The 27,336-nt window shown below is 43.0% G+C and overlaps 1 protein-coding gene across 4 annotated transcripts; it reads right to left on the bottom strand.

Moving 5' to 3' along the window:
* Positions 1–1,423: 1,423 nt before the first annotated feature.
* Positions 1,424–26,533, bottom strand: Kif23 (kinesin family member 23). 4 transcript variants are annotated; one of them, XM_010627710.2, is made up of 23 exons: positions 26,118–26,533; positions 24,354–24,423; positions 23,261–23,395; positions 20,362–20,467; positions 20,009–20,145; positions 19,518–19,627; positions 19,257–19,427; positions 15,931–16,043; positions 15,652–15,773; positions 14,012–14,114; positions 12,941–13,020; positions 12,737–12,856; positions 12,212–12,338; positions 11,747–11,905; positions 10,515–10,672; positions 9,686–9,859; positions 9,312–9,500; positions 8,616–8,927; positions 5,564–5,794; positions 3,871–3,953; positions 3,607–3,688; positions 2,969–3,039; positions 1,424–2,041 (listed from the first exon to the last, which is right to left on the bottom strand). In XM_010627710.2, exons 1-23 carry the CDS (start codon positions 26,126–26,128, stop codon positions 2,026–2,028), a joined length of 2,880 nt encoding a protein of 959 aa, XP_010626012.1. In that variant the 5' UTR covers positions 26,129–26,533; the 3' UTR covers positions 1,424–2,025. The 4 variants fall into 4 exon arrangements, with proteins under 4 accessions (XP_010626012.1, XP_010626020.1, XP_010626031.1 ...); XM_010627718.2 differs by having other exon boundaries at positions 11,747–11,902; XM_010627729.2 differs by lacking the exon at positions 5,564–5,794.
* Between the last annotated feature and the right edge of the window lie 803 nt (positions 26,534–27,336).

Raw genomic sequence — 27,336 nt, 5'->3', positions numbered from 1 at the left:
TGGTCACAAATGAGAAGGCCCTAAATTATTTTCAATAGAATTTGGCAGGCTGACCTTAAATTTAAATGGACACATCAAAGGCTGATAACCAAGGGAATGTTCTAAAGTAAAAAGGGAAAGTTTTGATGTCACACTGAATTTTACCATAAGGAGACTTTGGGTTTACAGAGTAAATCATGTTTCTTCACCTGTAAATTATAAATGGCTTTAAAGGGTATCAGAGAATGATCACCCTAGTCAATCACAGCTCTTCAAAACTATTTAAGCAAAACATCAATTTCCCATGCATTTTCCTTTTTGCTGTAGGGAATTTAGAAGATTCAACATTGATTACTTAAAATTCTACTACTATACATTCCCCTGAAGAAAAACTTCAGATTAAAATATTTTCAAGGGCTGAGAATTTACCTCAGTGGCCCTGCACCTGCCTTGCAGAACACAAGGTCCAGAGTTCGATTCCTGTTACCAGGAAAAAAAAGTTTTCAAACTTGGCATGGTGGCACACACCTATAAAGTAATCCTAGCATTCTGGGAGGCTGAGGCAGGAGGATCACAAACTGGAACTCAGCCTGGGCAGCTTAGCAAGTTGGCAAGATCTGATCTCAAAATTAAAAAGGGTTTAGTGTTACCATCCCACCCTGGGTTCAATTTCCAATACCCCCCAACACACGCACACACAAAGTGTATTTATTTTCAAACAACTACTCAATATACCATTTAAAAAATGGAAGGACCAGGGATTTTGGCTCAGTGGTTCCGTCCCCTACCTCCCAAGTACAAGGGCCAGAGTTCAATCCCGGGTACAAAAAAAAAAAAAAAAAAAGAAAAAAAATGAAGAAATGGATAGATTAACTCCCCTACAGGAACTGAAACAGGACTTAACCATTAAGGATCTGAAGCATTCCAAAAAACACATGACAAGACAATTTTTGGTTTTTGTTTTGGTCCTGAGGATTAAACCCAGGTCCTTCTTAAACTATGTCCCCATGGTTTTGGTCTTTGTTTTTCCCCTTAAAGACAAGGTCTCACTAAATGGCCAAGTTGCCTACTCTGGGCTCAAATTTGTTATCTTACCCCCTCAGCCTCCCAGGACATTACTGAGCTACATATAAGATCCCCCCGCAACAAAGAACAGCAAATTTAATCAAAGAAAAAAAAATGTATATTCGCCCAAGCAAGAATGGATATTTCACCATGAACTTCAGTGTTACTTTTCCTAATTTGTGTTGCCCTCAGGCCACCTTTCTTCCTTAAGTGTCTAGACCATACTTGATATACAGATGTTATCACACAGAAAAAGTGCTGTCACCTACAGTCAAGTTCTTCTGTTTCTCCAGTGCTTTCTGTTCATTCATCCCACAGCTGGGAAGACCCAGGTAAATGCCAGGCCCTGTGCTGCATGACAAGAGAATGTGTGGAATGAACAACTGCCACACAGCTCTGCTTTTCTAACAGTGCTTTTAATTTCAATTCTTTCGGTATATGTGAATATCACAAAGAATATATACACACGAAATTCTCCACATCTTCCTAGAAGGGCTTTATCATTGGCCCATCCCTGACAGCCTTATCTTGCAAGTTTGAATTGTCAGATATGTCTAAAGTGCATTCTTGCAGCTAATCAATAGCAGCATTTGAGAAATAATCAGACAAGAGCTGGAAAAGACAATAAAAAGTGAAGTGTGTTCTAGATATAATATATTCTTCCTTAATTATCAAGACAAACACTCGCTTAAAATACCGTAGTTGTAAGTGTACAAAAATATACAAAAGAGCATTATAAAAATAGTTCATATATATACATATAAGAAGGAATTCCTCTGCTATTAATATTAAATACAGCAAGGTCTATAAAACACGAAGCCTCCTGGACCCTAGATTTGGAACCGTGGAGGAAGCTTGTTCTAGGCCAGTGTAGTACGTAGCTGAGGACCGTGATGTTGCATAAGGTCACCCGGAAGACGATGTCTGGGTGGCATTGGAGGAATCAGTATACAATGACAATGTTCTTTTGCAACTGTAAACTCATGGTTTCTTGCGCCTGAAACAGAAAAACTAGCATTTAGCATTGAGTTGTACCATTGGTGACACGCAAATTCACCAAAACCAATTGTTAGGAGATTGGAAAATCGCTGCTTTCTACAGAAGCTGCAGTAGAAGGATGGCAAGTTCAAGGCTAGCCTGAGCTACACCCTACCTGTCTCAGAAACCAGAAAGACAGGGAGAAAGTAAATTGTTCCAGAAAACAGGACTTCCCATCCTTACTTGTTGCAACCATTTCCCAAATTGCCTATGGAATCCAAGTGTTTTAAAAATTGTAGCCAAGGGCTGGGGATTTGGCTCAGTGGTTCTGCTGCCTGCCTCGTAAGCGCAAGGGCCCAAGTTCAACCCCCAGTACCAAAAAAAAAGTCAAAAATTGTAGCCAAACATGGTGTCGCATGCCTGTAATCCCCAGCACTCAGAAGGCTGAGACAGGAGGATCACCATGATTTCAACAGCCCAAACTATATAACAAGACCCTGTCTCAAAAAATAAAACAAGAAACAAAGTTATAGAGATATTTGTAAAGAAGGGATTTACTGAAGTAGAGAAAAAGAAGAGACTCCTAGGTATGGATTTAATAGAAGAGAGAAAAGATGTGATTCCTTCTCTACTGTGGTTTCATTCATGTATTTAGCAAACACTGCCTTTCTAGGCCAGGGGGAAGGAATGACCCATGAAGTCGGATTCCCAGCTCCAGGAAGCTTTAGGAGCACTGGCAGAGCAGGACAGAGCCACCCGTCTCCTGTCCCTGTCCCCTGCAGCTCTTATGGCCCTCCCAGCCCTTCAGATGTCCCAGCACTGTGGGTGCCTAGTGAACTCTGCAGCAGGGCCCATGCAATCTGGTGGAGCCACACTTGCCCGGAGAACAAGGCCCAGCTGGCTGGGAGGAGCAGTCGGGCACCAGCCCTAGAGGAAGGAGACTCACTTGGGTTGTGCATGGTGCTGGTATCCTGGTCCCAGCTGAGACCCCGCTCTCATCTCCACAGCCATGGAGCACTATGAAGAAAGACACAGGACAAGTCAGTTCCTCCCAACTGAGCACTCCTATGACTCAGGCTCTCACACCTGGAGGTGCTGCTTGCCAGTGCGGCAAAAGCACCAAGGTTGAAGCTCCAGCCAGGCACGTGCTGTGGCTTGGTCCACACCTTGGGACCAGAAGGGCCTTTGGGTGTCATCCTAGGAACTTCTCTTGCTTCACCTCAAGGCAAGCTCTCCAGAAGCTGGCAGCCAGGGCCAGTTCACTGCCTCTGGGTTGCACCTGCATTCTTTCCCCGGGAACCCTGCATCCTGTTTCTGTGACCCCCTACCTGTCTGCCATTCCTTTCATTACCCCTGCGACCTCTGACTCTGTTCCTGAGCCCTGTCCCACACACAGAACAGTGCTCTGCACCAAGGAGCCCTAGTAAAATACAGGTGTCCTCGGGTGTTTGGGACAGGCCCAGGCTGCACTGGTGCTGTGAGATCAGCCGCAGCATCTTCAGAAATCAGGAAGAGCCACAGCGGTAGAGCCAAAAGCCCGACACACATACTCCTGAGCATGCAGATAGTCATTGTCCACCCTACCCGTGTCTCTATGTCGGTCAATTCAGACTCCATGCCATCTGGTTGGGCAGGTGCTGCTGACGATGAATGTCGCTTTCGATTACTGAAAAAAGGTGGAGGGGGGCAATACAGTGGGGTGGTTATGTGTGCATCTAAAAACAAGAAAAATGCCAGGCTTGGGGAAAACCCACTGTACCTTTGGTGAGTCCATGACACACCCCAAGGGTGTTGTGCTCCCCAGAATGAACAGCTAAGAAACAGCCACCCTGAGAAGAGCTCACTCACCTGCCTGGAGATTGTTGTTTTAGGGTCTCGATACCAGTAAACTGAACAGCTTGTCCGCCACCCCTTGTCTTATAAACATCACCCTAAAGCCAACAGAAAAGTCCACAGTTTCACTCAGATACAGCTGAATGATAAACACATGCATATCATATTTCACATTAACCTCAAGTTTCTACTGTTTTATCAAAACTCCCACCCACAAAATGGTACTTGGGCTGCTGAGTCTATACAAATCAAAGCACTTTATAAAGTTGAGTTCATTGCCCTCACTGACAGAAGCCCGGTGCAGTGTATTCAGAAATATTTCTGATTGTGGAGAAAAAGATGCTGTAATTTTTTTGTTCTGTCATTTAAAAACTAAACTGCAGGCCAGGTGTGGTGACACATGCTTGTCACCCCAGCAGTTAGGCTGAGGCAGGAGGATTGTGAGGTTGAGGCCAGTCTGCACAGTAGAGCCAATTCCTGCTTCAAAAGGGAATGACAGAGTGACCGTGACTTCAGGATCTAGAAAGCTGCCATCACTCTGCACATTTCAAGGCTCTGTCCTTCCCTCTGTACTGTCCTCCCATTCAAAAAGTGTGGTCTTGCTTTTTACTATCTCTAAGCACTGTCCTCTAAATTGAATTTGAAATGAAAAGTTTTTTTCTTTCATGATTGTCTGTTTTCTTATTCATTCATTCATGATCAAAGGGAAGAAAATTCTATAGACAGGTGAGTCTCTTCTTTCCAGAAAAGGGCTTTGGGTAGCTAAATCCTGAGTAATTTTCAGGAGTCACATTTTAATACAGGCTTTTCTTTCTTTTGTTTTTTTGTAAAAACTTTCTGTAAGAATTGTTTTCAAATTAAAATACTTTCATTTAGACAAAAGATTTCCAAATTTTTAATCAAAGCATGTGGTTTCAGTGCTATGACTACCATGACTACCTAGCAAATCACTTAATGTCTGTGAACTGGTAAACATGAGATTAAAAATACACCACTTTTTTTTTTTTTTTTTTTTTTTGGTACTGGGATTGAACTTGGGTCCTTGTGCTTGCAAGGCAGGCCACCGAAGCGCTGAGCTTCCCCAGCCCTAAAAATACCACTTTTATTTACTATTTATTAGAAACACCTAACTATTTCATGAAGAGATACAAGGGATACAAATGATAATGGAAGAGCTTGGAAAACTATGAAAAAAACTATGTACATAAGTGGTTTTTGTTTTAATGCCCATCTTATTTATTTTTTTTTTGTTTTTGAAACAGAGTCTTGCTATGTAGTCTAGGCCAGCCTTGAACTCACGGCGTTCCTCCCGCCACGGGCTTTTCATCTTGAACTAACGGCAAAGATATGAAGGCCTCGCTAAGTTGCTAAATTGTCCTGGCTGAGCTGATTTTCAGTTCTGCCTCAGCATCATAGTAGTGCACCACCAGGCCTGGCTTAGGTTTTCTTTTTAAGTAGAACTCAGCTAGATATACTATAAAGTACAGTGTGGATCAGAGTTAGACAAAACTTGTGAATCTAAGCCTATTTAAGCACAGTCCCAATTTAGTAGATTTACAACGTAGATGGTTAAATTTGCTGCTAATAAAAACGTTACACCAAACGCCCAGTTATGCTCCACTTGACTGTTGTGTCATCAAAATGGCAGCAGGGCAATGGCTCCTGGCTGGTTTTTCAGTGTGTTTGCTCCTGTGTACATTGTTTTTACCTTAATTAGCTTAGTCTCAATCTCCCCATCGGAGGCTAGTTCCTGGTGGGTCAGCATGTACTTCTCACACTTAGCTAGCGCCTTTTCACTGGGAACAGATACTGTGATAGCGCGGGGCACCTGTGGCTGCATGACTGTTTCGTTGTGCACGTTAGAGGCGGGCTTATGATCTACCCATCTTTCCCCTGCAGAGCGGGATCGTCTGCGTCGGACACCAACTGGTAGTACGTTCTGATCAGGTTGGAAGAGGCATTGAGAAACAAGCACAGCCCAGAATTAATCGAAAGGCATTATTAGAAGTGCAGCAGGCTTGGCTACGTTAGCAGATGACAGAATCAAAACAAACTTTTCCAAAGCTAAATGTAAAATTAAAACATTCTTTTCCTATTTAAACACAGAACCAACACACATCTTTCCACACCAGCTTGTATGTTACATATTCTACCAAGGAATCTCCCTTTCACCAAAGGATGAAAGAAGATCTATTAATTCTCCTACTTCTTCATTTAGGTAGGAGTGCAGCACAAATCATTTACTTTGCATTTTTTTAATCAAAAATCAATATGCCCTGCTTTTGTGAGGCAGTTTACAATTTGTTGGATCAGCAAGTCAGTTGAAAACATCAGTAAGACCAATAAAACCTCTAAACTTGTTCTAGGTATCTAAACAAGAGAAAACACTCCTTAAGACAAAGAGACAAAAATAATAACAAAAGCTCACAAAGCTGTATCGTGCAAAAATGCTAAAGGACATAAGTTCTAATGAAACCCTATGTATAACATGATAACTTCTGAGCATTTTCAGTTAATATTTTTAAGTCTCAGAACCTCATAAAAATTTAAAGTACAACAATGGCTAAAATATACCAACTGTTTCCCTCCATAACATCATGAAGGCTCTAAGAATCAAAGACTATAATAACAAATCAGTTTCTGTCATACAATAAAAAACTAGATGCCTCCAGTCAAATGCCATGATCTGGGAAAGTTAAATTTGGCACATTCAGCCTATGAAAAGATATTTCCAAGACGTGATATTGTTAACAGCTTGAAGCAATTATGTGAACATCTCCTGTTTATAAAATTAAAAACAAATGGGAAACATCTACCACAGGCCAAAGCCTTCAAAACTGGCCAAGTAAGTGGATCTCAATTTCACAGTGCACATCTGGAGAACTCAATCATTTTCCCTGTTACAAAAAACAGATGCAGCGCAGCTCAACTGATAAAATAAGACACAGCCACTGTAATTTCCCACTAAAGATGCCCGCCCTCAGCACAGGCAGGAAACTGCATTCCTCACGTGGTCTGTTCAATAATGAAGAGAAGTCTGGCCCTTGGGATGGACCATTTAGCAGAGGTGAATATTCTCGAACCCATTACACAGTAGTATGTTCTGAAACAGGCTTTGGAAAGCTTATGGTCAGTACAGTCTTCTGGCGTTCCTAACCTAAGTATAAATTGTTTTTCCTCACTTCAGTATATAGTTCAATCCACCTGGTTGTTTTTGACCAACAAACCTGGACACATAGATACTAACCTCAGGTAACTTCTGCTGCACTTCTAAGAGGATTATGATTTCAAGGAAGAAGTTAAAGTGCCTCTAGTAAATCCTCTTAACTATCTAGGGCCAAATTAGGCATTTCATTACTCCTGGCCGGGAATGACCAGGCCTTGAGTGGTTTCCATTCTGTATACGGTCACAGAATAAGGGGATTGACTAGAGTTGATCAGAAGAACTATTCACCATGATTTGCTCCCTAAAAAGGCTGAAGGCAAAATTTGCAAAGTAAGAACTTGGAGATTTCAGAAGCATCTACTGACAGGTGCCTTGGGATTCCTCACTATATTAGTGATGAGTAACCCAGGCCCAGAAGTTAAGGAAATCTAAAGCAGATATTTACTATGAGATCAATTTGCTTAGAAGAAAAGTTTTAAAAGAGCTATGTTAAGATTTTACTAAATATAAAAAATCACAATATTAACTTGGTCCCTTTACTTAGATTCAAAGGAAACTTTATAAGAAAAAAATATGAACACGAATTTAACACCCTCAAATCAGGCAAAGCCCTTGTAATTTGAAATAAAAGCCTGGAGATTCAAAGCAATTTTTTGGATATAGCAGCCATCAGTAATAGTTTCCAATCTACTCCCCTCGCTTTTAACAGCCAGTGTCATAATCAAAAAATGTGGGGAGCTATATTAATAGAGTTTAATGAGACCTACTTAGCACATGCAGTACAGTTACGTTGATAATATCATGGGCTGAAAAGGACGAGAAGGCAATATTGGGATAACCAGGGAGGTTAGAGGCTATTCAATAAATTCAGTAGATGGGATCTGAAGGTTATGTAGGACAGTAGCCTTATTTTTAGACATGCAGTCTCACAAAGACTGTGACAATTTCAGAGGATTCAGGGGGGAATGTTTACATAAAGTAATAATTGTTAGTCTAGGTAAGGGGGAAAAGAATTACTACTCCATTCTTTGAACTTTTTTTGCATTCAGAATATTTCAGAAGAATAGCTTGAGAAAATAACTTTAAAAATGAGACTTCCAACAAAACAAAACAAAAAATAACATTTTTAACTAAATTTGGAAAAGGAAACCTTAAAGAAAAAAGTGGAATGCATCCTCTAAGACACTTACATTTGAGCTGAGACGCTCAAAGTTCAGGTTTAGTATGTGTCAGGGCCAGGTTCAATTCCCAGTACCAAAAAATTAAAAAGAAGATAACAAGAAAAATGAATGAAGCCTTCCCGTTTGCCAGTTCTGTGCAGAGCTTGCTAACTTCTGCAGCTGCAAAGCACAGAATGCTCTCAGTGAGCCAAACTGACCTACACTAACTGAGCTCACATCTGGGGCCATGTGTTCAGGCTGTTTCAGATGAGCTAGGTCTCAGTTTTAGGGTGATTCAGTCTTTCAAATTAATTGACAAAAACAATCCAACCTTGTTCACACTGGAGGAGCCCGCCCATCTTTCCGTTGAACTTTGGGAACCAAGTTGCAAAAAAGTAAAGATCAAATCTATTGCTACGATGCTTGTCACTGACCCTGCAGCAATGATCCTCTTGTACGTCTATCTCGTTCCTGAACGTAGGAACCACCTCCCTGCCTTCCGTCCAGTACATCCCTCGCCTTCTGTCTGACACGCAACAAGCTTTGCTTTGTCCTGGCTCCTGCTGCCTACGCCTCGCAATAGATGTGACATTGCCAGGTGTGTTGTACGAAGGAATTTTCTGCTCCCATTCCGATATACAGGAAGCCACAGAAATGCTGCTCCAAGAGTTAGAGCGCCTACGTAGCTGTGGCTGACTCATGAGTTGCTGGCCGTTGGAAATCTGAGCAATATAGTTACTAGAAAGCTAGAAAAAGTGAGAGAAATTAATGAGTGAGACAGAAAAACTGTTTGTTCATTACTCTTCTATCATTTTAGCACAAGAAGACAACATTATAAGTAATTATTTGGATTGTTAGTTAATTTTTGCTATTAAATTTGTTTAAACTAGATTTTTAAAATTTACAGTAGGACTTTAAGAAATGCAATATAAAACAAAACTTAGATATTTATAAAAAGTCCTGTGAATGAGAACCAAGATCTGTCTGTCATGTTAAGGTACAAGATCATGTAACTGTACTGTATATTTGAAAAGCACCAATAAATTCAATGAGATGAAAAGAAGAAAAAGAAAGTCCTGTGAGCTGAGCAAACTCTACAGGGCAAAGCTGCTCCCCAACAGGTAACTTACAGCTGGAGACGCAGAAGCTGATCTGCGAGTGGCTTTTTCTTGGACTCGCTCTCGATCCCGCTCCCGAGAGGGTCTCTCGGGCTTTTCAGTTTTGGGCTCTGTAACAATAGCTTTCAGCTGTTTCAGTTTTTCATCCTTGACCCAAAGTTGGTTTTGCATTTCCAGCTGTGTGGCTGCCACGCGACGGTCCTACAAATGATCAGCGGCACTTGGTCTTCTATTGAGTCGCATCAAACAGAGACCTCCAGCTACCCCATTACTTTATCACCGTAAACTGAGCTCTCCCTGGAAGAACCAATGCCATACCACAAGTACAGTGACTGAAAGTAACTTGAACCTAGCTCTGGGAGGAGTACCGGAAGGGTGACACTCACGCATTCTTTCTGCCACTTTGTTGTCATTTCAGCCACCACGCCTTGAAACCTGTTTTCCAACCTGCAGTGCTCAGATATTTGTCGCTGAAGTTGCTGATTCTGGTTTTCAAGTTCCTGCTGTAGATTAAGTCGGTCTTTTTCATATATAGTTGTTGTTTTCTCCAATATCTCAACCTGGGGACGTAGACCAGTATATTCAGTAGTTAGCATGTGAACATTTCACATAGCTATCATCTTTCAAAATTGGTCATGGAAGCACAATCATGGAAAGAAAAATCATAGAAAAACCACTTTTTCTCTAAAGTATCATCTAAATTCCTACCTCTATTCCTAGAAATGAGATTTTAAAAGACAAAGTCACAACTAACTCCAAGCAAAAATCCTCTTCCCCTAGAATTAAGGCCTAACACTGCATTTCTGAGACAAGTTTCAGAGTAAAATGCAAGAATGTGTCCCTGCAGCGTCTCCATGACTCTCAAATGAGGCTGAGCCGTGCCCAGCACCACCCTGCTCCCCAGAGCACATGCAAGGGGCATCCTGAGTTTGCACTCTTACTATGTGACTTGTATCCACATCCACTGAGTATCTGCTCTGTTCAAGGCACCAAATGGGCACTTTTCCATTATCTCATGCAAGCATTAATTTCATGAGATTGTTTTTTTAGTAATATGGAAGAAATATTTCTAATAACTCAAAAATCTCCAGGAAGAGGATGAAGACCAAGTGCCAAGTGACCACTAACGAGCAGCAGGGACAGGCACATGGAGACCAGTCTGAGAGCAGCACTACCCAGCCAGCATAGACCCCACTGCAAGACCCCAGAGCAAACCTTGTGTTCCAGTGTCTTGTTTTTCTTTTCCAGTCGTTCTATTTCCACTTTCTGTCCTGAAATCATCTTTTCTTTTTCATTTAGTTTTCCTTGACTGTAGTTTTCTTTATTTCTAACAGCATTTTCAAATTCTTGTAACAAAGCACTGAAAGTATTAGCTGAAATAAAAGCATGCAAATCAAGCTTTACTCCAACTGCAAAAGATCTAAATGCAACCAACTTTTACTTGAAAACACTAGATAAAATGTAGCTTTCATCAAACATCACCCTGAGATGCAGGCTACAAGGGGAAAACAAGCTCCACAAGAAATCAGGAGTTTGATTCTCAAATATACACAAGACCTTCACAGACGCATCACTCCTTTTTCCATCTCTTCTCTTCTTTTTTCCTGAGACAGGGTTTTGCTAGGTAGTCCAGGTCATCCTTGACCTGTCTGTGTAGCCCAGGCTGGCTTCGAACCCATGATCCTCCTGCCTCCCAAATGCTGAGATTATAGGTGATTCACCATGCCCAGCTTGAAGTTTCCTTTCTAATACTGAAAGACTTTAATTCTGCACTACAGTATCCTCCTCTCCAGGCTTACAGGTAAATAATATGCTTACAAATGCACAAACAGAAATAGCTCCTGATTTGAGATCAGTGTAGAACTCCCAGATACGTGTTACTGTTATGCCTTGGGCTAGACACCAAGATACATTCACTCACTGGGTACCCAGAATTTTCTTGTATTTCATTTTTCCTCACAACTTGAGGTACAAAGAAATCAAATCTTCACTTTACAGACAGCGAATCTAAAACAATAATCCTTTGTTCCCATCACTGTTAGTAAGAAAAAATAAAGGTTGAGGTAGAATATGCCCACTTTTCCTTTTTTTTTTCTTGAGACAGGGTCTCACTTTGTAGTTGAGAATGACCTGGAACTCACTATGTAGCCGGGTTGGTCTCAAACTCACAGTGATCCTCCTGCCTCAGCCTCCTGAGTGCTGGGATTACAGGTGTGCGCCACCATGCCCGGCTACACTTTTTTTTTTTTTTTTGAGTTTCTTAAAATATAAAAAAAATCTGCAGGGGAACAATTTCTATCATTCTCACTCACAAATGCCTTCTGTACTATGGAATATAGAAATAAAACAGCTCTTCCTGAAAGAGGCATGCTGCCCTAGAACTCCAGTTCACTACAAATTCTTTCAATTTCTCGAGGTAACACGACTGGAAGCAGTTCTGCCCTTGCCTTGTCTGGTAAACTCGTTGATCTTCATTTGACGCAGGTGATGTTGCTTCTCCAAGCTCTCAATCAGTCTCGGAAGGGTCTGCTCATCATTGAGGTCCAAAATCTCACACAGAGGCAAAGGTGGAAAACTCTGTAGACCCACCTCGGAGACCAAGGCTTCTGGATCAAATCACACAAAACAAAAAGGTTACACAGGAGAGAAAGAGCTTGAATGAGCTTAACGTGCGATCAGATCCCAGAGCAAGGAGCCACAGTGTTTCTAACGCCATAATCTTACTGCCTGAAAAATGAAAATTATTTCAGCAAAAGAAATCTCATTTATATTTTAGTTTAAACTTTTTTTTTTTTTTTCTGCATTTGGTTTATGAGGAGAAGGGATGTAAATAGTTGCCTTATATGAAATAGATTTTTTAAAACTTAGAGCCAAAGCAGTCAGTGGGTAGATGCTACAAGGCCACATCATACCATCTCCAACTGGGCCTCCTCGGATCTGGTTTCGGAATCGCCGCCCAGGTGTTAAGCCCCATGCGGCCTTGTCTACTGCTCTGGCCACCTCCACCTCTTGCGTCACTTCTGCAAATCTCATGACTTGCTGCAACACAAAACACATGAGGCTGTAAAAGATAAGCATCTCCGGGTGCTCTTTGAGAAGTCACTAAATATGGCACAAATAGATTGGTTGTTAGTTCACTTCTGTATCCAGTGGTTCTCAACTTTTATAATGTTCAAAATGCCAACCTTCACATTCATATAGCTGTCTTCCCTAAAAACACAAAACAAAACAAACCACTTGATTTTATGGGATAAAAAAGAGAAAGTTACAAGCCAGGCGTGGTGGCACACGCCTATAATCCTAGCACTCGGGAGGCTGAGGCAGGAGGATCGCTGTGCGTTCAGACCAGCCTGGGCTACATAGTGAGTTCTAGGTCAGTCCCAACTACATAGTGAGACCCTGCCTCAAAAAAACAAAAAAAAAAAAAAGAAAGTTACCATGTTTTCTTCATAATCGGTGGTCTTTGGATTCACACACACGATCATACGCACTTTTCCTTCCCCATCAAAATAGTTCTTGAACAGATGGGTTAATTTTGAATCTCGATACGGAACCATCTATAAGAATATTCAAATATGAAAACACAGGGCAAACACACACAGACAAAACCATAAAAGTGGTTGCCGCTGGCTGCTACTGACCTTGTTAGTTCCATACATCTGGTTCTCTCTCAGGATCTCCATACATGTCCTCAGATTCATCAGTGACTGATTAATGTTACCTGACCAGAAAACGTACACAGAAAGAATTTGAAAACAATGCAGTAAGGTGTGTTGTGTGTGCCTATAAAATCTCAACTTCATATTGACTACTAGATGGGAATCAGATTTTCATGCCTTACTTTAAAGAGTGCTATGCATGGTCTAGGCTCACCTTTTTTTTTTTTTTTTAAGACAGGGTCTTACTATATATTTCAAGCTGGCCTGGAACTCACTAGGCAGCCCTCACTGGCCTCAAACTCACAGTGATCCTCCTGCCTCAGCCTCTCGAGTGCTGAGATTACAGGCGTGCGCCACCATGCCTGGCAAGGCTTTGTTTCTACAGCAGCTCTTCTAAACAGGATAAGAAACATCCTTTGGGACTCCACTACAAGGCAACATTGCAGGTAATGACCCAACAGGCTTCTCCAACTTTGTAGAGAACGTACATTAGACACAGATGTTTAATGTCCTCATATTGAAATCTCCTCTCTAGAGCATTCTCCAAAGCATGACCATTCTGGACCACACTCGCTCTACCAAGAGTCTAGAATCCTCTCTGGGTCCAGAGGCTATGTGTGTTACAGCTGTTGAGTTGTCTTAGGAACAGCTAATCTGTCCTCTCCGCATCTCAACAAGGATTCCTAAGCAGCATATTTGTTATTTCTGACCAATCTTTTTAGGATTTCTTAGCTAAGGCAAGCCTGACAGAATCATTACATCTCTAAAACCACAGACATCACCCAATTAGACTCAGCATGCCTAAGAATGGGTTCATTTTGGAATCATGTTAAGGGCAGGTAGCCCCATTGTGCTTAGGTCTCTGGGTTAACAAATAGATGAGTTAGAAGCTAAATTTAAAGGTCAGTGATATTACTTTAGTTATGCTAGTTTGGTATCATATAAATTATCTAAAATGAAGATGAGTATGCTACAGTTGCCATTGACAGAGTAGGTAAACTGGTAATGTAAGTTTTTGAAAGCTGCAGTAAATAAGTATGATGCTTTACCCACCTGCTTCACGTAATCTGTTCCCTTCCGCTTTGGTCCGATTAGTTCTTTCACTTCCCGCAAGATCTACCAAGAACAGCTGGCTTACAGTGATTTGTTCTTTTTCCTGAAAGGGATCACAAAGCCAATAACCTAAAATGAGTTATAATGCTTTACAGTGTTCCTGAAACAGAATCAAGTCACCAAATCATTAAGTCCTAACGAATGCAGTATTTGCACAATACAAAATGCTCAGGAGAGGCAGCAGACACGTTATAGGAGAGCATTTGCTCCAAGCGTACGTATGATAAATACACTTGTGACATTAAACCAACACTTGTCTGTTGTCTAGTCTTCCTTCTATATCAGATACTCAGGATTAGCTGGGCACAGTGGCACATGTCTGTAATCTCACTACTCGGGAGGCTGAGGCAGGAGTATCGCTTGTGAGTTCGAGACCGCTGGGCTACATGTGAGTTCCAGGTCAGTCTCAACAACAACAACAACAAAAAAGAATACTCAGGATCCCTGGCAACAGGGACTCAGTCTTTACCACTTTATTTCTAGGACCCTGCACACTTTTCAGTGAAGTGATTCAAAGGAAACCAAGTATGAATGGAAGATTTATACCCCATTTCTGGCTAAAATGTATTAACTAAGCAACTATAACATTTATTGTGATTACTCATCAACCACTGGATTATGAACTTTATAAGCATTACATCCTTTAATCCTCACAATCCCCCCCACCCCGGCCCCAGTACTGAGGATTGAACCCGGAGGCGCCATACTGAGACACTCTCAGCCCTTTTTTATTTATTAATTTGAGACAGGGTCCCTCTAAGTGACAGTTTCCCAGGCTGAACTGAGCTTGCAGTCCTGCTCCAGCCTCCCAGTGTGCTGGGATTACAGGTTTGCACATAGCACACAATCTTAGGAGGAGATTCTATTATATTAGGTCAGACAACTAGTAAATAAATACGAATAAGAATTCAAATCCTAGTAGTCTGCAGAATCATTTCTTCTGCCACCCACAAACCATCATGATGTCACAACTTCATGACACAGTACTGTGACTACAGTCACCAATTGTGTACTCAGACTCAAACACGTTAATAACTGCTGTAAGCCTTCTAGCATGCCTGGCCCAAGGCTAGGGAGGCAGCTCCGTGGCAAAGCGCCTGGCTAGCATGCCCAGTGCACACCAGGCCCTGAGTTCAATTCCCAATGCTAAAGAGAAAGCATGCCAGGCCTGGCAGTAATAGGGGTCCGCAGGTGGGCCCCGCTGGCTGTTTGCCAGATGGTAAGCCATTTAAAGCACCGGCCTCCTCCTGATTGCACTTATGCTGAAAAGTAAACTGCTGACACTGAAAAATAATGACTAAATTTCCCCATACAAAAAGATAAAATAATCGATTGCACATTCTTATTCTGAGATTTTTTTAAAAATATGTAAATCCTTTTCATAGCAACATTCCAGTTTCATAGATTCAATAGGCAGCTTCTCAGAACTATACTAATGAGAAAAATCATTATTTTGAAGCATCAGCTATGTATGAATTAATTCTAGAACAATCTTTATTGCAATGACACCTTTGCAGTGAAACTCTAATTAGAGAAATTGAGGGCTGAGGCCAAGAGTAACCCCACACTCTACAGTTTACCTGCAGGACGTTGTCCCCATCTGCATCCAGCGGAGCCTTCACTAATTTAATGTTGAACACGCTGTGGGAACGGCTGGACTCGTGGTTCAAGTGCGTGTTAGCAATGCGTCTCTTTGTCTGGCCTATGACGACAGAGAAATCCTTGATCATACCTTAACTTCATCGTTTCAGTGTGCATACTTTCCAATACATCAAAAAGGACTGCTGTCAAGTTAAAGAACCCATTCGCAGGGTTCAAGCCATTATTTTACATTCTTCTACTTCTGTGGTGTTTCTCACCTCTCCAGAAAACTTCAAAAGCCTCCTCAGTAGATTTCACTTCCACTTGAGTACATCCTGCAACGTATATGTTATGGCTCTTATCTTCTCGCAGCATTTTAGATTGCGGCGGTCTGTGGAAAAGAGAAAAAGGTTAGATTCCTAGCTGGGAGACACTGATGTGTTCACTGAGGACTAGAACTACATTGCCCAGCACTCCACTGTTGGCGGGAGACATGCCAGAGCACGAGGTTGAGGGCACATAGGCGAGGTTAGTTACTAACAAGGTAACAGGAGGCAATTCTGTTGGAAAAGCTTTGCTCTGATTCACGAATGGAGCACATTAAACATTCATAAGCTAGAGCACAGTAGGACCACGGCAACCACAGGCATGGCTAAACGTCACCACGCAGCACTGCCCAACTGGTCTGCTCTCACATGTGATAGTGCCAGCAGCGGCACTCTTTCCAAAGGCAGATGGTCCAGAAGCAAGGAAGGCGCAGAGGTAGCAGCGAGTCCAGGGCCAGTGAAAGACGACATGCAAACATGCCACAGCCACTAGCCTAACTGCGCCCTTCTCCTCAGGCAAGAGATGACAGCATCACATACACAACATCGGTGCTCCTCCCGGGGTTCCTGCAACTGTTCCACCTACCAAGGGAATACGGTAGATACTGCAGCTGCCACAGCAGCGTTTCAGCCCAGACTAGCAACAGCACAATGAGAGGCATCTTTACAACCCTCCACTTGCAATATTTGTTCACTGCATTAAGAACCACTAAAATTGTCAGGCGTGGTGCTGCACACTTGAACTCCTAGCAATGAGGAAGCGAAGGCAGGAGGATTATCTCAAGTTCAAGGCTAGACTAGAATATATAGCAAGACCCTGTCTAAAAAAACTGAAAACAAGCTGGGCATGGTGACACACACCTATTATCCCACACAAGGGAGGCTGAGACAGAAAGACTGCCTCAAATTGGATACTTGCCTAGGCTATATGGTAATTTCAAGCCCAGCCTGAACTACAAAGCAAGGCCCTGCCTCACAAACAAAAACAGTAAAAGTTAATAGCTCAGAGAAGCAGGTCTAACACCACCCGAACAAAGTCAGTATGAATCAAATGGCTAACAAGCACCCTTGTAAACTCATTTTACAAAGTAAACAGGCACTTTTGATGGCCCTCCTTTGCATAACTTAGTTAACCAAGACAGGGTCTTCTGAAAAGAATCTCAATTTAAATAAACCGAATAAAAATGTGGCACACAGGCAGACATGGAAGTAATGAATGACATCACCAAAGTGTAGGAAAATAGACACTCAAAACTGTAGTCTGGCCAGGCGTGGTGGCGCACGCCTGTAATCCCAGCACTCGGGAGGTTGAGGCAAGAGGATCACTGTGAGTTCGAAACCACCCTGGGATACATAATGAGTTCCAGGTCAATCTCAACTACATAGTGAGACCCTGTCTCAAACACCCACCAAAATAAATAAATAAATAAATAAATAAAACTGCAGTCTGGGCCGGGGATTTAGCTCAGTGGTTCTGCCACCTGCTTTACAAGCACGAAGTCTCAAGTTTGATCCCTGGTACCAAAATAAATAAATAAATAAATAAATAAACAAACAAACAAACTGCCATCAAGACAACTAGCAGTGTGAAACAAACAGGAAAATAGTAGAACCAGCAATTTGATATAAAAAGTGTCACCAGATAGAGTGGTACACACCTGTAATGCCAGCACTCTGGTAGGCTGAGGGAAGACGCTTGCAAGTTTGAGTCAAGTCTAAGCAATTTAGTGACTTAGCAAAACCTGTCTCAAAAAATTAAAAAGTGGGGAGGACAGCTGGCAATATAGCAAAATGCCAAGGTCCTATATTCAATCCCCAGTAGTGGAGAAAACACACACACACACACACACACATACACACACCCCTCACATATTTCTTTATAAGCGCAAATATGTTAATACTAACACTCCAAGGGTAAAGAATAGTGCATCCAAAAAACAAGTTCCTTGGTAAAGTTCTGATTTAAGAAAGGTTTAACTAGAGCAAAATAGGAAAGTCTTTCTTCATATAAACATCTAAACCCCTCACATTTCTTTATAAGCCTAAATATGTTAATACTAACACTCCAAGGGTAAAGAATAGTGCATCCAAAAAACAAGTTCCTTGGTAAAGTTCTGATTTAAGAAAGGTTTAACTAGAGCAAAATAGGAAAGTCTTTCTTCATATAAACATCTAGAATTAAAACATTTATATTTCACTTACCTACCTACTTTGTAAATTTAAGGACCCCAAAGGAAGTTCCTTCACTGAAATGTGATTCAGTAAGAGCCACACAAATACTTTATCAACTGTGACCTCAACCAGAGAAGTCAAATGAATATAATGACATCTGTTCTCAGTCTAATGGTTTTCTAAATCCAGCCGTTTCTCCAACACGCTCCATGAAGGAGATACACACAAGCTAAATTTGTTTTTTGTTTTGTTTCTTTTTTGTGTTTTTGAGACAGGGTTCTGATATGTAGCTCAGGCAGGGCTCAAACGCACAGCAATCCTACTGCCTCAGCCTCCTGAGTACTCAGATTACAGTAGTGCGCCACCATACCTGGCTCATACACGTTAAATTAAATATAAAACACAGGTCTGTGTATCTTGGATGTACTGAGAGGCCCTAATAAAGATGGCATTTAAGGCCAGCTTTTAGCTGGGGAACAAAACCTTCCACATAGGAACAAGATACATACTAACATTAGACATAAGGGTAGAGTTAGCTCAGACACAGACAAAGATTTATTGTTTGTGATGCCTGATGGTTACTGGGCTTCTGCTTCACCCAGGAAAGCCCCAGGGAATCTAAGGCACCTGACCTCTGGCAGAGCAACAACGCAATGTCACTTCATGTTAATCAACCATGGTCAGAGAACTGCTTGTAACCTGTGACCCCTTATGTGGAGACAGCCAGGACAGAGGGATGAGGAGGCGATGAAACTCCCCGTGCCAAGTGTCAGGTCCTCAAGAAGGAGCCCCAGCCTGCATCGACAGGATGCTTCCTTATATAATTAATCTGGGCACCTACTCAGCACAGTTGAAGACCAAGAGTTCAAATTAATCACCAAGATGAATATTCGGTCACTTTTTTTCCTCATATTTCTGAGCCCACTGGTTCCTTAAAACCACTGTCTTGTTAGTAATAAAAGTGCTTAGTGAACACTGACTACACAATGTGTGAGTTACTTCATTCCATCCTCAAAACAATGCAAGCACTGTCCCCATTTCTAGGCTCGCTAAGGGAAAGTGACTTCCCCTAGGTGAAGAGCTAAGGGGCTCTCGTTGATACTTACTTGCTCTTTATTGGATCAAATGGCACCTCTTCCAACAGATCATATATGTAATTATTATATATTTCAATGTAAGAGACAAATACACCATAGACACTATCTTCATCCACTTGTTCTACTTTGCAGAATTCTTCTACATTTATTATATCTGCAAAGTCTGGATCTACTTGTCGTCTAAAAAACACAAAAATGAAGAGGCAATCTTATTCACTCTAAGTCATAATCTAAGCAAACCCTCCCATGGGAAACTATATGCTTACATACTTGGCAGAGGGGGTCTTCAGGTTGGGTGTGGCTTCACGTTTCTGACGTTCCAACAAGGCATCAACCTCACACTGAATTTCCATACTATTCCTATCATTAGATTTAAAAACCTGAAGGAGGGGCAAAAATCAAACCATGCTTTTTAGACTTTGACTTAAACAGTATAAAACACATTTAAGAAATGAGCCATGTAACATTTAAACATTTAAATTTCAAAATGGCTCTGATGCTTTGGCTCTTCCCATACCACTGTATCCAGAGGCATCTTGGCCCTGTATAAAATAGGCACAACCCAGGCCATGTGTGGTAGTGCATACCTGTCATCTCAGCACTAAGGAGGCCGAGACAGGAAGATCACCATTAGTTCTTGGCCAGCCTGGGCTACACAGTAAGTTCAAGGCCCCCCTGAACTACATATTGAGATCAAAAAGCCGGAAACAAAAATCAAAAGCTAAACTAAAATAGGCACAACACTGAAGACCAATACTTACATAGCGTTTAGCCTGAAATGGCCCTACACTGTTGAAGATCATCTTCAAGCACCGAGGAAGCAGCCCTGCTTCACCTGGAGAACCTGTCATGGTGTGAGTTTTCCCACTTCCTGTCACACCATATGTAAAGAGAAGACCTGTGGTGCAGCAAGTCACAATGCGTTAGGGTCCTGTGTTTAAAATGCCTTCCATCATAAGCAAAAAACACAAAAATTAACCTGCTCAAAAATGGCAGGTTTATCACTGTACAAATCTGAATTCCAGAGAAACAGACATCAAAGATATAAATATCAAAAAAATTGTATCAGAAAAGAAGGAATAGGGAAATCCCAGCAAACTCCCAAGAATCTCACCATTTTTGCCGTGAATGAGGTCATCTACCAAGGGCTTCGCCACGATGTCAAAAAGCTCTCGCTGGCTGGTGTGAGCACCAAACACTTGCTTAAAGGAGTACTGAGTCTGTGGACAGAGAAAATAAAACACACTTCTGTGAAGCCTAGACATGCTTATACCTAGGATGTTTCATTATGAAAAGTTCAGACACAGAAGGCAAAAATGTGAATGGTCTTGAATTCCCAACCCTCGGTCTCTTAGCAACTCACTAACACAGTCATGACATACTTAAGTTCTATCAGTTTAAAAACTGGTAAACACTTTCTTTCAGTCCTGACACCTGCAGAGTGTGTAGAAAAGTTTTAAGTCTACTACAAGACTGATGTGATTTTGTTTTAATTAAGTGACAAGGAAGATCAAAAGGTATTACATTCACAGTCATAGACTTGTGAAAATGTTTAAATATTACTTCATACACTATTCTATTCTTTATTTTAAAAAAGTCATTTAGAACAGCAGTAGCTAAAGTGTAGTGTGACTACAGATGGGGTGGTACACACCTGCAATCCCAGTGCTCAGGAGGGTCCACGAGTGACAAGACCCAGGGTTAAGGCGACACTTGTAGGCAGGGCTGTGTCTTATCTGATGAGCCCAAAAGACTGTTTAAGTGCTAACTGCTATTCAGGACAGATAAACAGGAGGCACGTGCCGCTGCATTTCTGCCCCTAGAAAGACTTTATTCCTCGAAAGGTTTTAAATGGAAAGTGGTAAGATCTCCTTTATGATTTAAAAGAGCAGGGCTGGGGATTTAGCTCGGTGGTTCTGCCGCCTGCCTCGAAAGCACAAGGTCCTGAGTTTGATCCCCGGTACAAATAAAAAAGCATTTTGGCTGCTCTTTGGAAACAGACCCTATAAGATCGCCAAGAGAAGCAGACAGTCCCGTTGGGCCACAGCACAGTGTGGTCAAAGTCAGCTCAACACGAGGTCATCAAATCAGGGCGCACCTGAGAACTGTTTGTCACCAGGCTACTTTGGCATTTAGAAACATTGCCAGCACCCGCATGGCTGCAGCACCTCAGCCCGTGTCCCATGGGCTCAGCTCACTAACAGGCTGTCCTCAAACTCACCCAGCTGGTTCCATCTAGCGCAAGCTTCATCGCAGCATCAGCTGTCATGCAGCAAAGGTGGAAAAGCAAACCTATTTCTTCTTTACAGTAGAGGCTCTGGTCTCGGGACTAAGGGGGTAAAGCAGTGGCAGCAGGGCTGGATACAAAAGGACCACTTCAAGATCTACTTTGGAGTGGCCCTGTAAGGATCTCCCCTGCCAGGATCTGAGCAGAGGACCTGTCAAGGACTGGATCTGAAAATTAAGCTCCTGGATTCTGCCCAGGGCAACTGGACAGGAGATAAGAGTAACGATGGTTTCTAACTCCATTTTTTTCTTTTCTACATGATGGAAGAGACTAAAACATTAAAAAATTATTTGTCTAGAGGCTCAGAAAAAACCAGGTAGGAGAAAGTAATTGAGCCAGGCTCAGTGGCACATACCAGTAATCCTAGCACTTAGGAGGCTGAGGGAGGAGCATTGAGAGTTTGAAGCCAGTCTCAAAAGACACCAAAAATAAAACATCACCAGCATCCTGGCAAATTAAAAAAAAAAAAGGAAGGGGAATCAAATGTTCCTTTCTGGACATGTAACATATGACATCCAGCAGAGCCAACAAGTAAGTGGTTGGATACTCAACTTCAGAGCTGAAGAAAAGGTTTAGGCTAGAAATTACAGAGAAAGTATAAAAAGAAAACAGCCCTGGATGCAGCTCACCTCTGCATTTAGAAGCTCAACGAGAGCCCGCAAAGGGCGGTGAAGAGGAAGAGGGAGAATGGGAAGGAGGCAGGAGCGGATGCAGGAAGAAGGGTGCTGCCGAGGTGCTGAGGACAGAGAGGCCCACAACAAATGTAGCGGCAGAGGCCACGGTATTTTCCAAAAGGGCCGGGTCCTGGCCACAGCTGCCCAAAGAATCCGTGCCAGTGGGAAGGAGCAAGGTCAGCCTGAGTCTCCTCCAACCTCTCCTGGACCTGCAGCATTCCACTTGCTGTAAAAGAGCTACCCGTCCCCACTACACTGTACAGCCCCTCAGGGCAAGGACTGTCTTACCTTTACAGATCTACCTCCAGCTACTAGCTCAGTGCAACACTGGTCCAGCTGAACTCAACTTTGCATTTCTGAGCTTGCTCGGTGTCATACTGCATATCAAATATTTCCTACGAGGGCAACACAAGCTAGGTGTGGGAGGGCGTGCTTGTGACCCTGGATCAAAATAAAAAAGGGCTGGGGATGTAGGTAAGTGTGAAGGCTCTGGATTCAGTCCCTAGTACTGAAAAAGAGAAGAAAAGAGGGAGGAAAAAGAAGAGAGGGAGGTGAGGGGAGAGGGGAGGAGGAGGAAAAAGAGCTGGTCACGGTGGCTCACACGTCTGTAATCCCAGCATTTGCGCCGCTGAGGCAGGGTTCAAGGCCAACCATGAATTCAAGGCCAGCCTGAACTGCACAGAGACCTTATCTCAAAAAAATTTTTAAAAAGAGGAGGGAGTTGTTGTCAATACAAATATACAACGTCAATTGTTAACTGTTACTTCAATTTCCACACCTGAAACTGTACATGTAAAACTGACCAGCACAAGATTCTGTCATTGCCCGTTGAACTCTCCCTAATGTTATACCCCGAAAGCAGTCCTCTAACTCAGCACACTGGATGTGTGTATATCCTGGAAATCAAATGCTTCACATACAGTGCTTATAAGGAAGGAAATACGTATTTCAAGAAAATGGGATCACATACAAAACCCTGTTGAATTAAAAAATGGAACAGCCACTTGGGAAACTCTATCAGGTAAAAACAAGCTGGTTCCGGTAGGAATTACCTCCTTGTCATTTCCAGTTCTGTTCAGTTTGTAGTAGCCCTCTGGAGGGTGGAACTGCACTGTGGTGTCGCTGATGACCTCAATGCAGGTGAACTCTTGGTCAGGGAAGCTCAGTGGGCGCACCCTACAGTACACCTGGAAAAATGGGAGGTTGCTATTCAGCCACATTTCTCACTGAAGCTTCCCAGTAATTCCTTCCTTTAACAAACATTCAGTTCCTCGACTTATGAGACAGTATAAACTCGGAGCCATGAAAAGCAAAATCTGCTACTCAAGATTGTTGAATGGAACAAGATACATTAGACATGAGAAAAGATTTACAATATGTATAAAATCCAAATAAATCTAGATAGCAAAAGTATCACATTGTACCAGTTGTCTTTCACTATTATATTGTGCACAAATGACCAGGCTTTGCAACTAACAGAAATCTTTCTAAATTGTAAGTAAAAGCTACTAGAATTCTTGGAATTGGCTATCAATTAAAACTTTATCAGCTCAACCTAATACTTAATACAGAAAGAATAAAAGGGGGGGAACGTTAGGGAAAACCTATCCAACTGTGTCCCCAAGCACCTACTGTCCCACTCCAGTGGTCGGGCAGGGAGGGGGGTTTAAAATATCTCTGAACAAACCAATCTTCTGTTATTTTCCATGTTATTTTAAAAGCCAGTTCCCAAGCCTGAAATCACGTGCAATTAGGAGGAGGCCTTTGAGTGAATCAAGCTATGAGTCTATGAAACTTGGAGTACAGGGCTCTGTTGGAAGCGTGTCCAGGATTAGCACAGCAAGTGGGAGAGGGCACTTAAGTCTGAGCACAAAGTCTCCCCCCATCCCAAGTAGGATGAAATAAACCCAGGCGGAGACTTGATTAGTTTTACCTAGTATGTAGTCAACAACCAATGACTACATTTGCCAAGACTTAATTAAGCCTACAAAGGAACACAGCTAGAACCACTTAGACACAATTCAGTAAATCTAATGAACTCTTTTTAGCCCATTTCCACACTTGTTCCTCTTTCCCTCCCAAACACAGAAGACAGAAAAGGACTAAAGAAAGAACATACATGCATCAAGCCAGGTGAAACCTTACCCCAACTGGCTCCTTGAGGTTCTTCTGGGATCCTTTTTTCACTGCAGGTTTCTTAGGTGTCTTAGCTCTCCTGGCCATTAAAAAAACAAAAAAACTCAGTTCAACCTAACATACAAAGACCTCAACCTTCCTCAAGCTTATAAAATTATTCCTTAGCAGTTCCAAAACACTCCATCCCAAATAACATTAATAAGAAGCTGCAGTAGGAAATGGTATATATAATCCAAAGATAATTAAAGTTTGCTGGTGCATCTATTTGTGGCACTCAAGGTATCTTATTTTTAACAGTTCTATATTTTAAAGAACCTGCACGTTTTCTTGAGCAATAGTTCTACAGAAGCACTACAAATTTAATTTATCTACAAATAACTGCCCACACTTCCCACTAGAGACATATGCATACACAAGCACATATTATGTCAACAGTCATTTCCAGGAACAGTGACAAGTCATTAATCTCAGTGAATCACAAAAATGCACAAGGGAGAATGTACTCTTAAAATGTATGTCTATAGCATACTTTCACAGAACAACTGTTCACTGAATACTCAACACTATGACCTCAAACTGCCACCGGGCGTGGTGGTACAGGCCTATAATCCCAGCACTTGGGAGGCTGAGGCAGGAGGATGAGTTCGAGACGAGCCTGGGCTGCACAGTGAGTTCCAGGTCAGTCATAATGAGACCCTGTCTCAAAAAACCTGCCAATTTCTCTCTTGCCCTATCACTCTCTCAAACTACCGCACTAGGCACCTTGCTCTCTTAAGTAGGAAAAGTAGAAAATGTCATTTTCATTTATTTCACCACCATTTAACACTAAAGTAAAATGATTGGTTTGGACCACAGATTTTTAAATTATTTTTCTCAACATATTCCCAGATGAAGCAGAAGCAAATTAATGTTCTTGATTTGCATTAACTCAATTTATCCTTTTCAAATATAAAGATTTTAACTGAGTATGTTGGTGCATCCCTGTAATCCCAGCATTCTAGGAGGCTGCGGTAAGGAAGACTGCAATTTCGAGGCCAGCCTAGCAAACTCTGCTTCAAAATAAGAATAAATAAATAAAAGGGGACTGAGGATGGAGCTCAGTGCGAAGGCCCTGGGTTTGATCCCAGTACCGAAGATTTAAAAAAAAATTTTTTTTATTTTAGCTTCTTAATAAAGTGACTGTCCTTGTGCAAGCCACTAGCCACCCTCTCCTTCACAGAAGTCCTTCCTCAACTCGGAAAGCCGCTGCGCTCCGCCCCGCTGGGTCGCTGAACCCGGGAGAAAAGCTGGCGCTAACTTGGGGCGGGGCCGCCCGGGGGCAGAGATAGGGCCGGAGAAAGGAACTGTCTGGGCCTTGAGGCCACTGCCGGGGACCCAGGATGCCCAGCTCCCGGGGACAGAAACCGCCCGCCGGAGCCGAGGGTCCCCCAGCACCGCTGCACTCGGGGCGCCCCTAGATCCTCACTCCTCTGCAAAGTGCGATCGGCCGAGGAGGAGAGGGGTCGTAGCAACCCTGGCGGTGACAACGCCAGGTAAACAGATGACACTGGCCAGCAGATCCCTGGGGCCTGTGAACCCCAACTTCGGGCGCCCCTCGCCGGCAGCGGCCATGGCGGTGGGGACCTAGGTCTGCAGGCGTCAGGAGCAACGGGGTTGGAGTCTCGGCGAGGGGACAGCGGGGCGCCCTACTTAGGGGCGCAGCACGAGGGGGTGCAGGCCCGGCCCCCATCCCGGTCCCACCTGTCCCCCACCCTCCCGCGGCCCCGAACTCACATTGCCTCCATGGCAGCAGTTTCGTGCGCCCCACACGCCGGAGACTCGGGGCTCGGCCGGGCGATGGAGGGAAGACGCCGCGAGAAGGCGACACCGGACTCGGCCGAGGAGGCGCTGAGCTCGGAAAGGCCGGGGGCAACGCTGCGAGTCCCGACGCGCTCCCGCCAGGCGCTGTTCAAACGGACCAATCAGTGCCAGGTCGCGAGGAAGGGGCGGGGACTCGAGGGGGCGGACAGCGCAGTAAGAAGTGGGGCCGGTCGTCTCCTAGGCGACGACGCAAAAAGAGCAAGCGGAATCAGGCACAGTTGAAGAAAACTCCTCTCAGGTGTGTTTTTCTATGAGTTTGACAAACATGTGCCATTCTCTCACCACCGCAATCAAATATATACTTTTTATCCTGTTTTACTCTTTTTAATTTTTTCATTACTACATGTTTGAAGTACATAATGATTATGTTCACGGTGGAGAGTTGGTACATATAAGTAACAAACTTTAATTTCTTTCTTCATCTTAAATTATATTTCTAGCATACTCAAAAATCCCATTGTGCCTCTCGTTCCCCTACTCCCAGCCCTTGCCGTCGCGTTCCTGAGTCCCTTCCCTGCCGTTTGTCTTGTCCAGAATCTTTTTCACTCAGCTTAAGGGTTTGGAGTTTTCTCCTTTGTACTGCCCAGCCGTCTTCCTGGTGTGAATACTTGACGCCACATTCATTAGTTGACAGGCACCTGGGTGCTTCCACCCCTTGTGATTATGCATGAAATTAGCTCAATCATTTGCACAAAAGCCTTTAGGTAGACAGATTTTTCTCAGAAGTAGGATTGTGGAGCTTGTGACAGATGTGAATAAGACGCGGCCACACTAGCCGGGAGGGTATGATGGAGATGCGGAAGAAGGGCTGTGTGGCTTAATCGTGACCTGGCAATTGAATGGATTTACCAGGCCTAGGAGATTAGTAACCGCTTCTGGGTGTGTCTGTGGGGGCGTCTCCAGAAATGATTGGCTTGTGGGCCAGCAAACCAACGGGGATCCCCGCCCCCCTGGTTGTGGGCGGCACCATCCCCGGGCTCATAGCCTGACGGAATGAACTGGAGAGGAGGAAGTAGCCTGCGTTTGAAAACCGCCCCTTCGTGCTGATATTTGCCACTGCTTCCACCAAGCTCCAGCTTCTTCATTTCTCCACGTGGACTCTCAACAGCGACTCTCCTGCGGCTGTGAGGCC

This window comes from Fukomys damarensis, unplaced genomic scaffold, assembly GCF_012274545.1.
Source record: "Fukomys damarensis isolate Sample0158 unplaced genomic scaffold, DMR_v1.0_HiC HiC_scaffold_25, whole genome shotgun sequence".
NCBI lineage: Eukaryota > Metazoa > Chordata > Mammalia > Rodentia > Bathyergidae > Fukomys > Fukomys damarensis.
Note: the sequence above shows the minus strand (reverse complement) of the source record. Positions and strands in the feature narration are given on the sequence as shown.

What these genes read in the sequence shown, in the direction of transcription:
- Kif23 (XM_010627710.2), bottom strand. An exon ending in ACCTCAAGGAGCCAGTTGGG is followed by an intron (nt 23,396 to 24,353) that starts GTAAGGTTTCAC and finishes CCATTTTTCCAG; the next exon opens with GTGTACTGTAGGGTGCGCCC. An exon ending in GAACAGATTACGTGAAGCAG is followed by an intron (nt 13,021 to 14,011) that starts GTGGGTAAAGCA and finishes TTTTCTGGTCAG; the next exon opens with GTAACATTAATCAGTCACTG.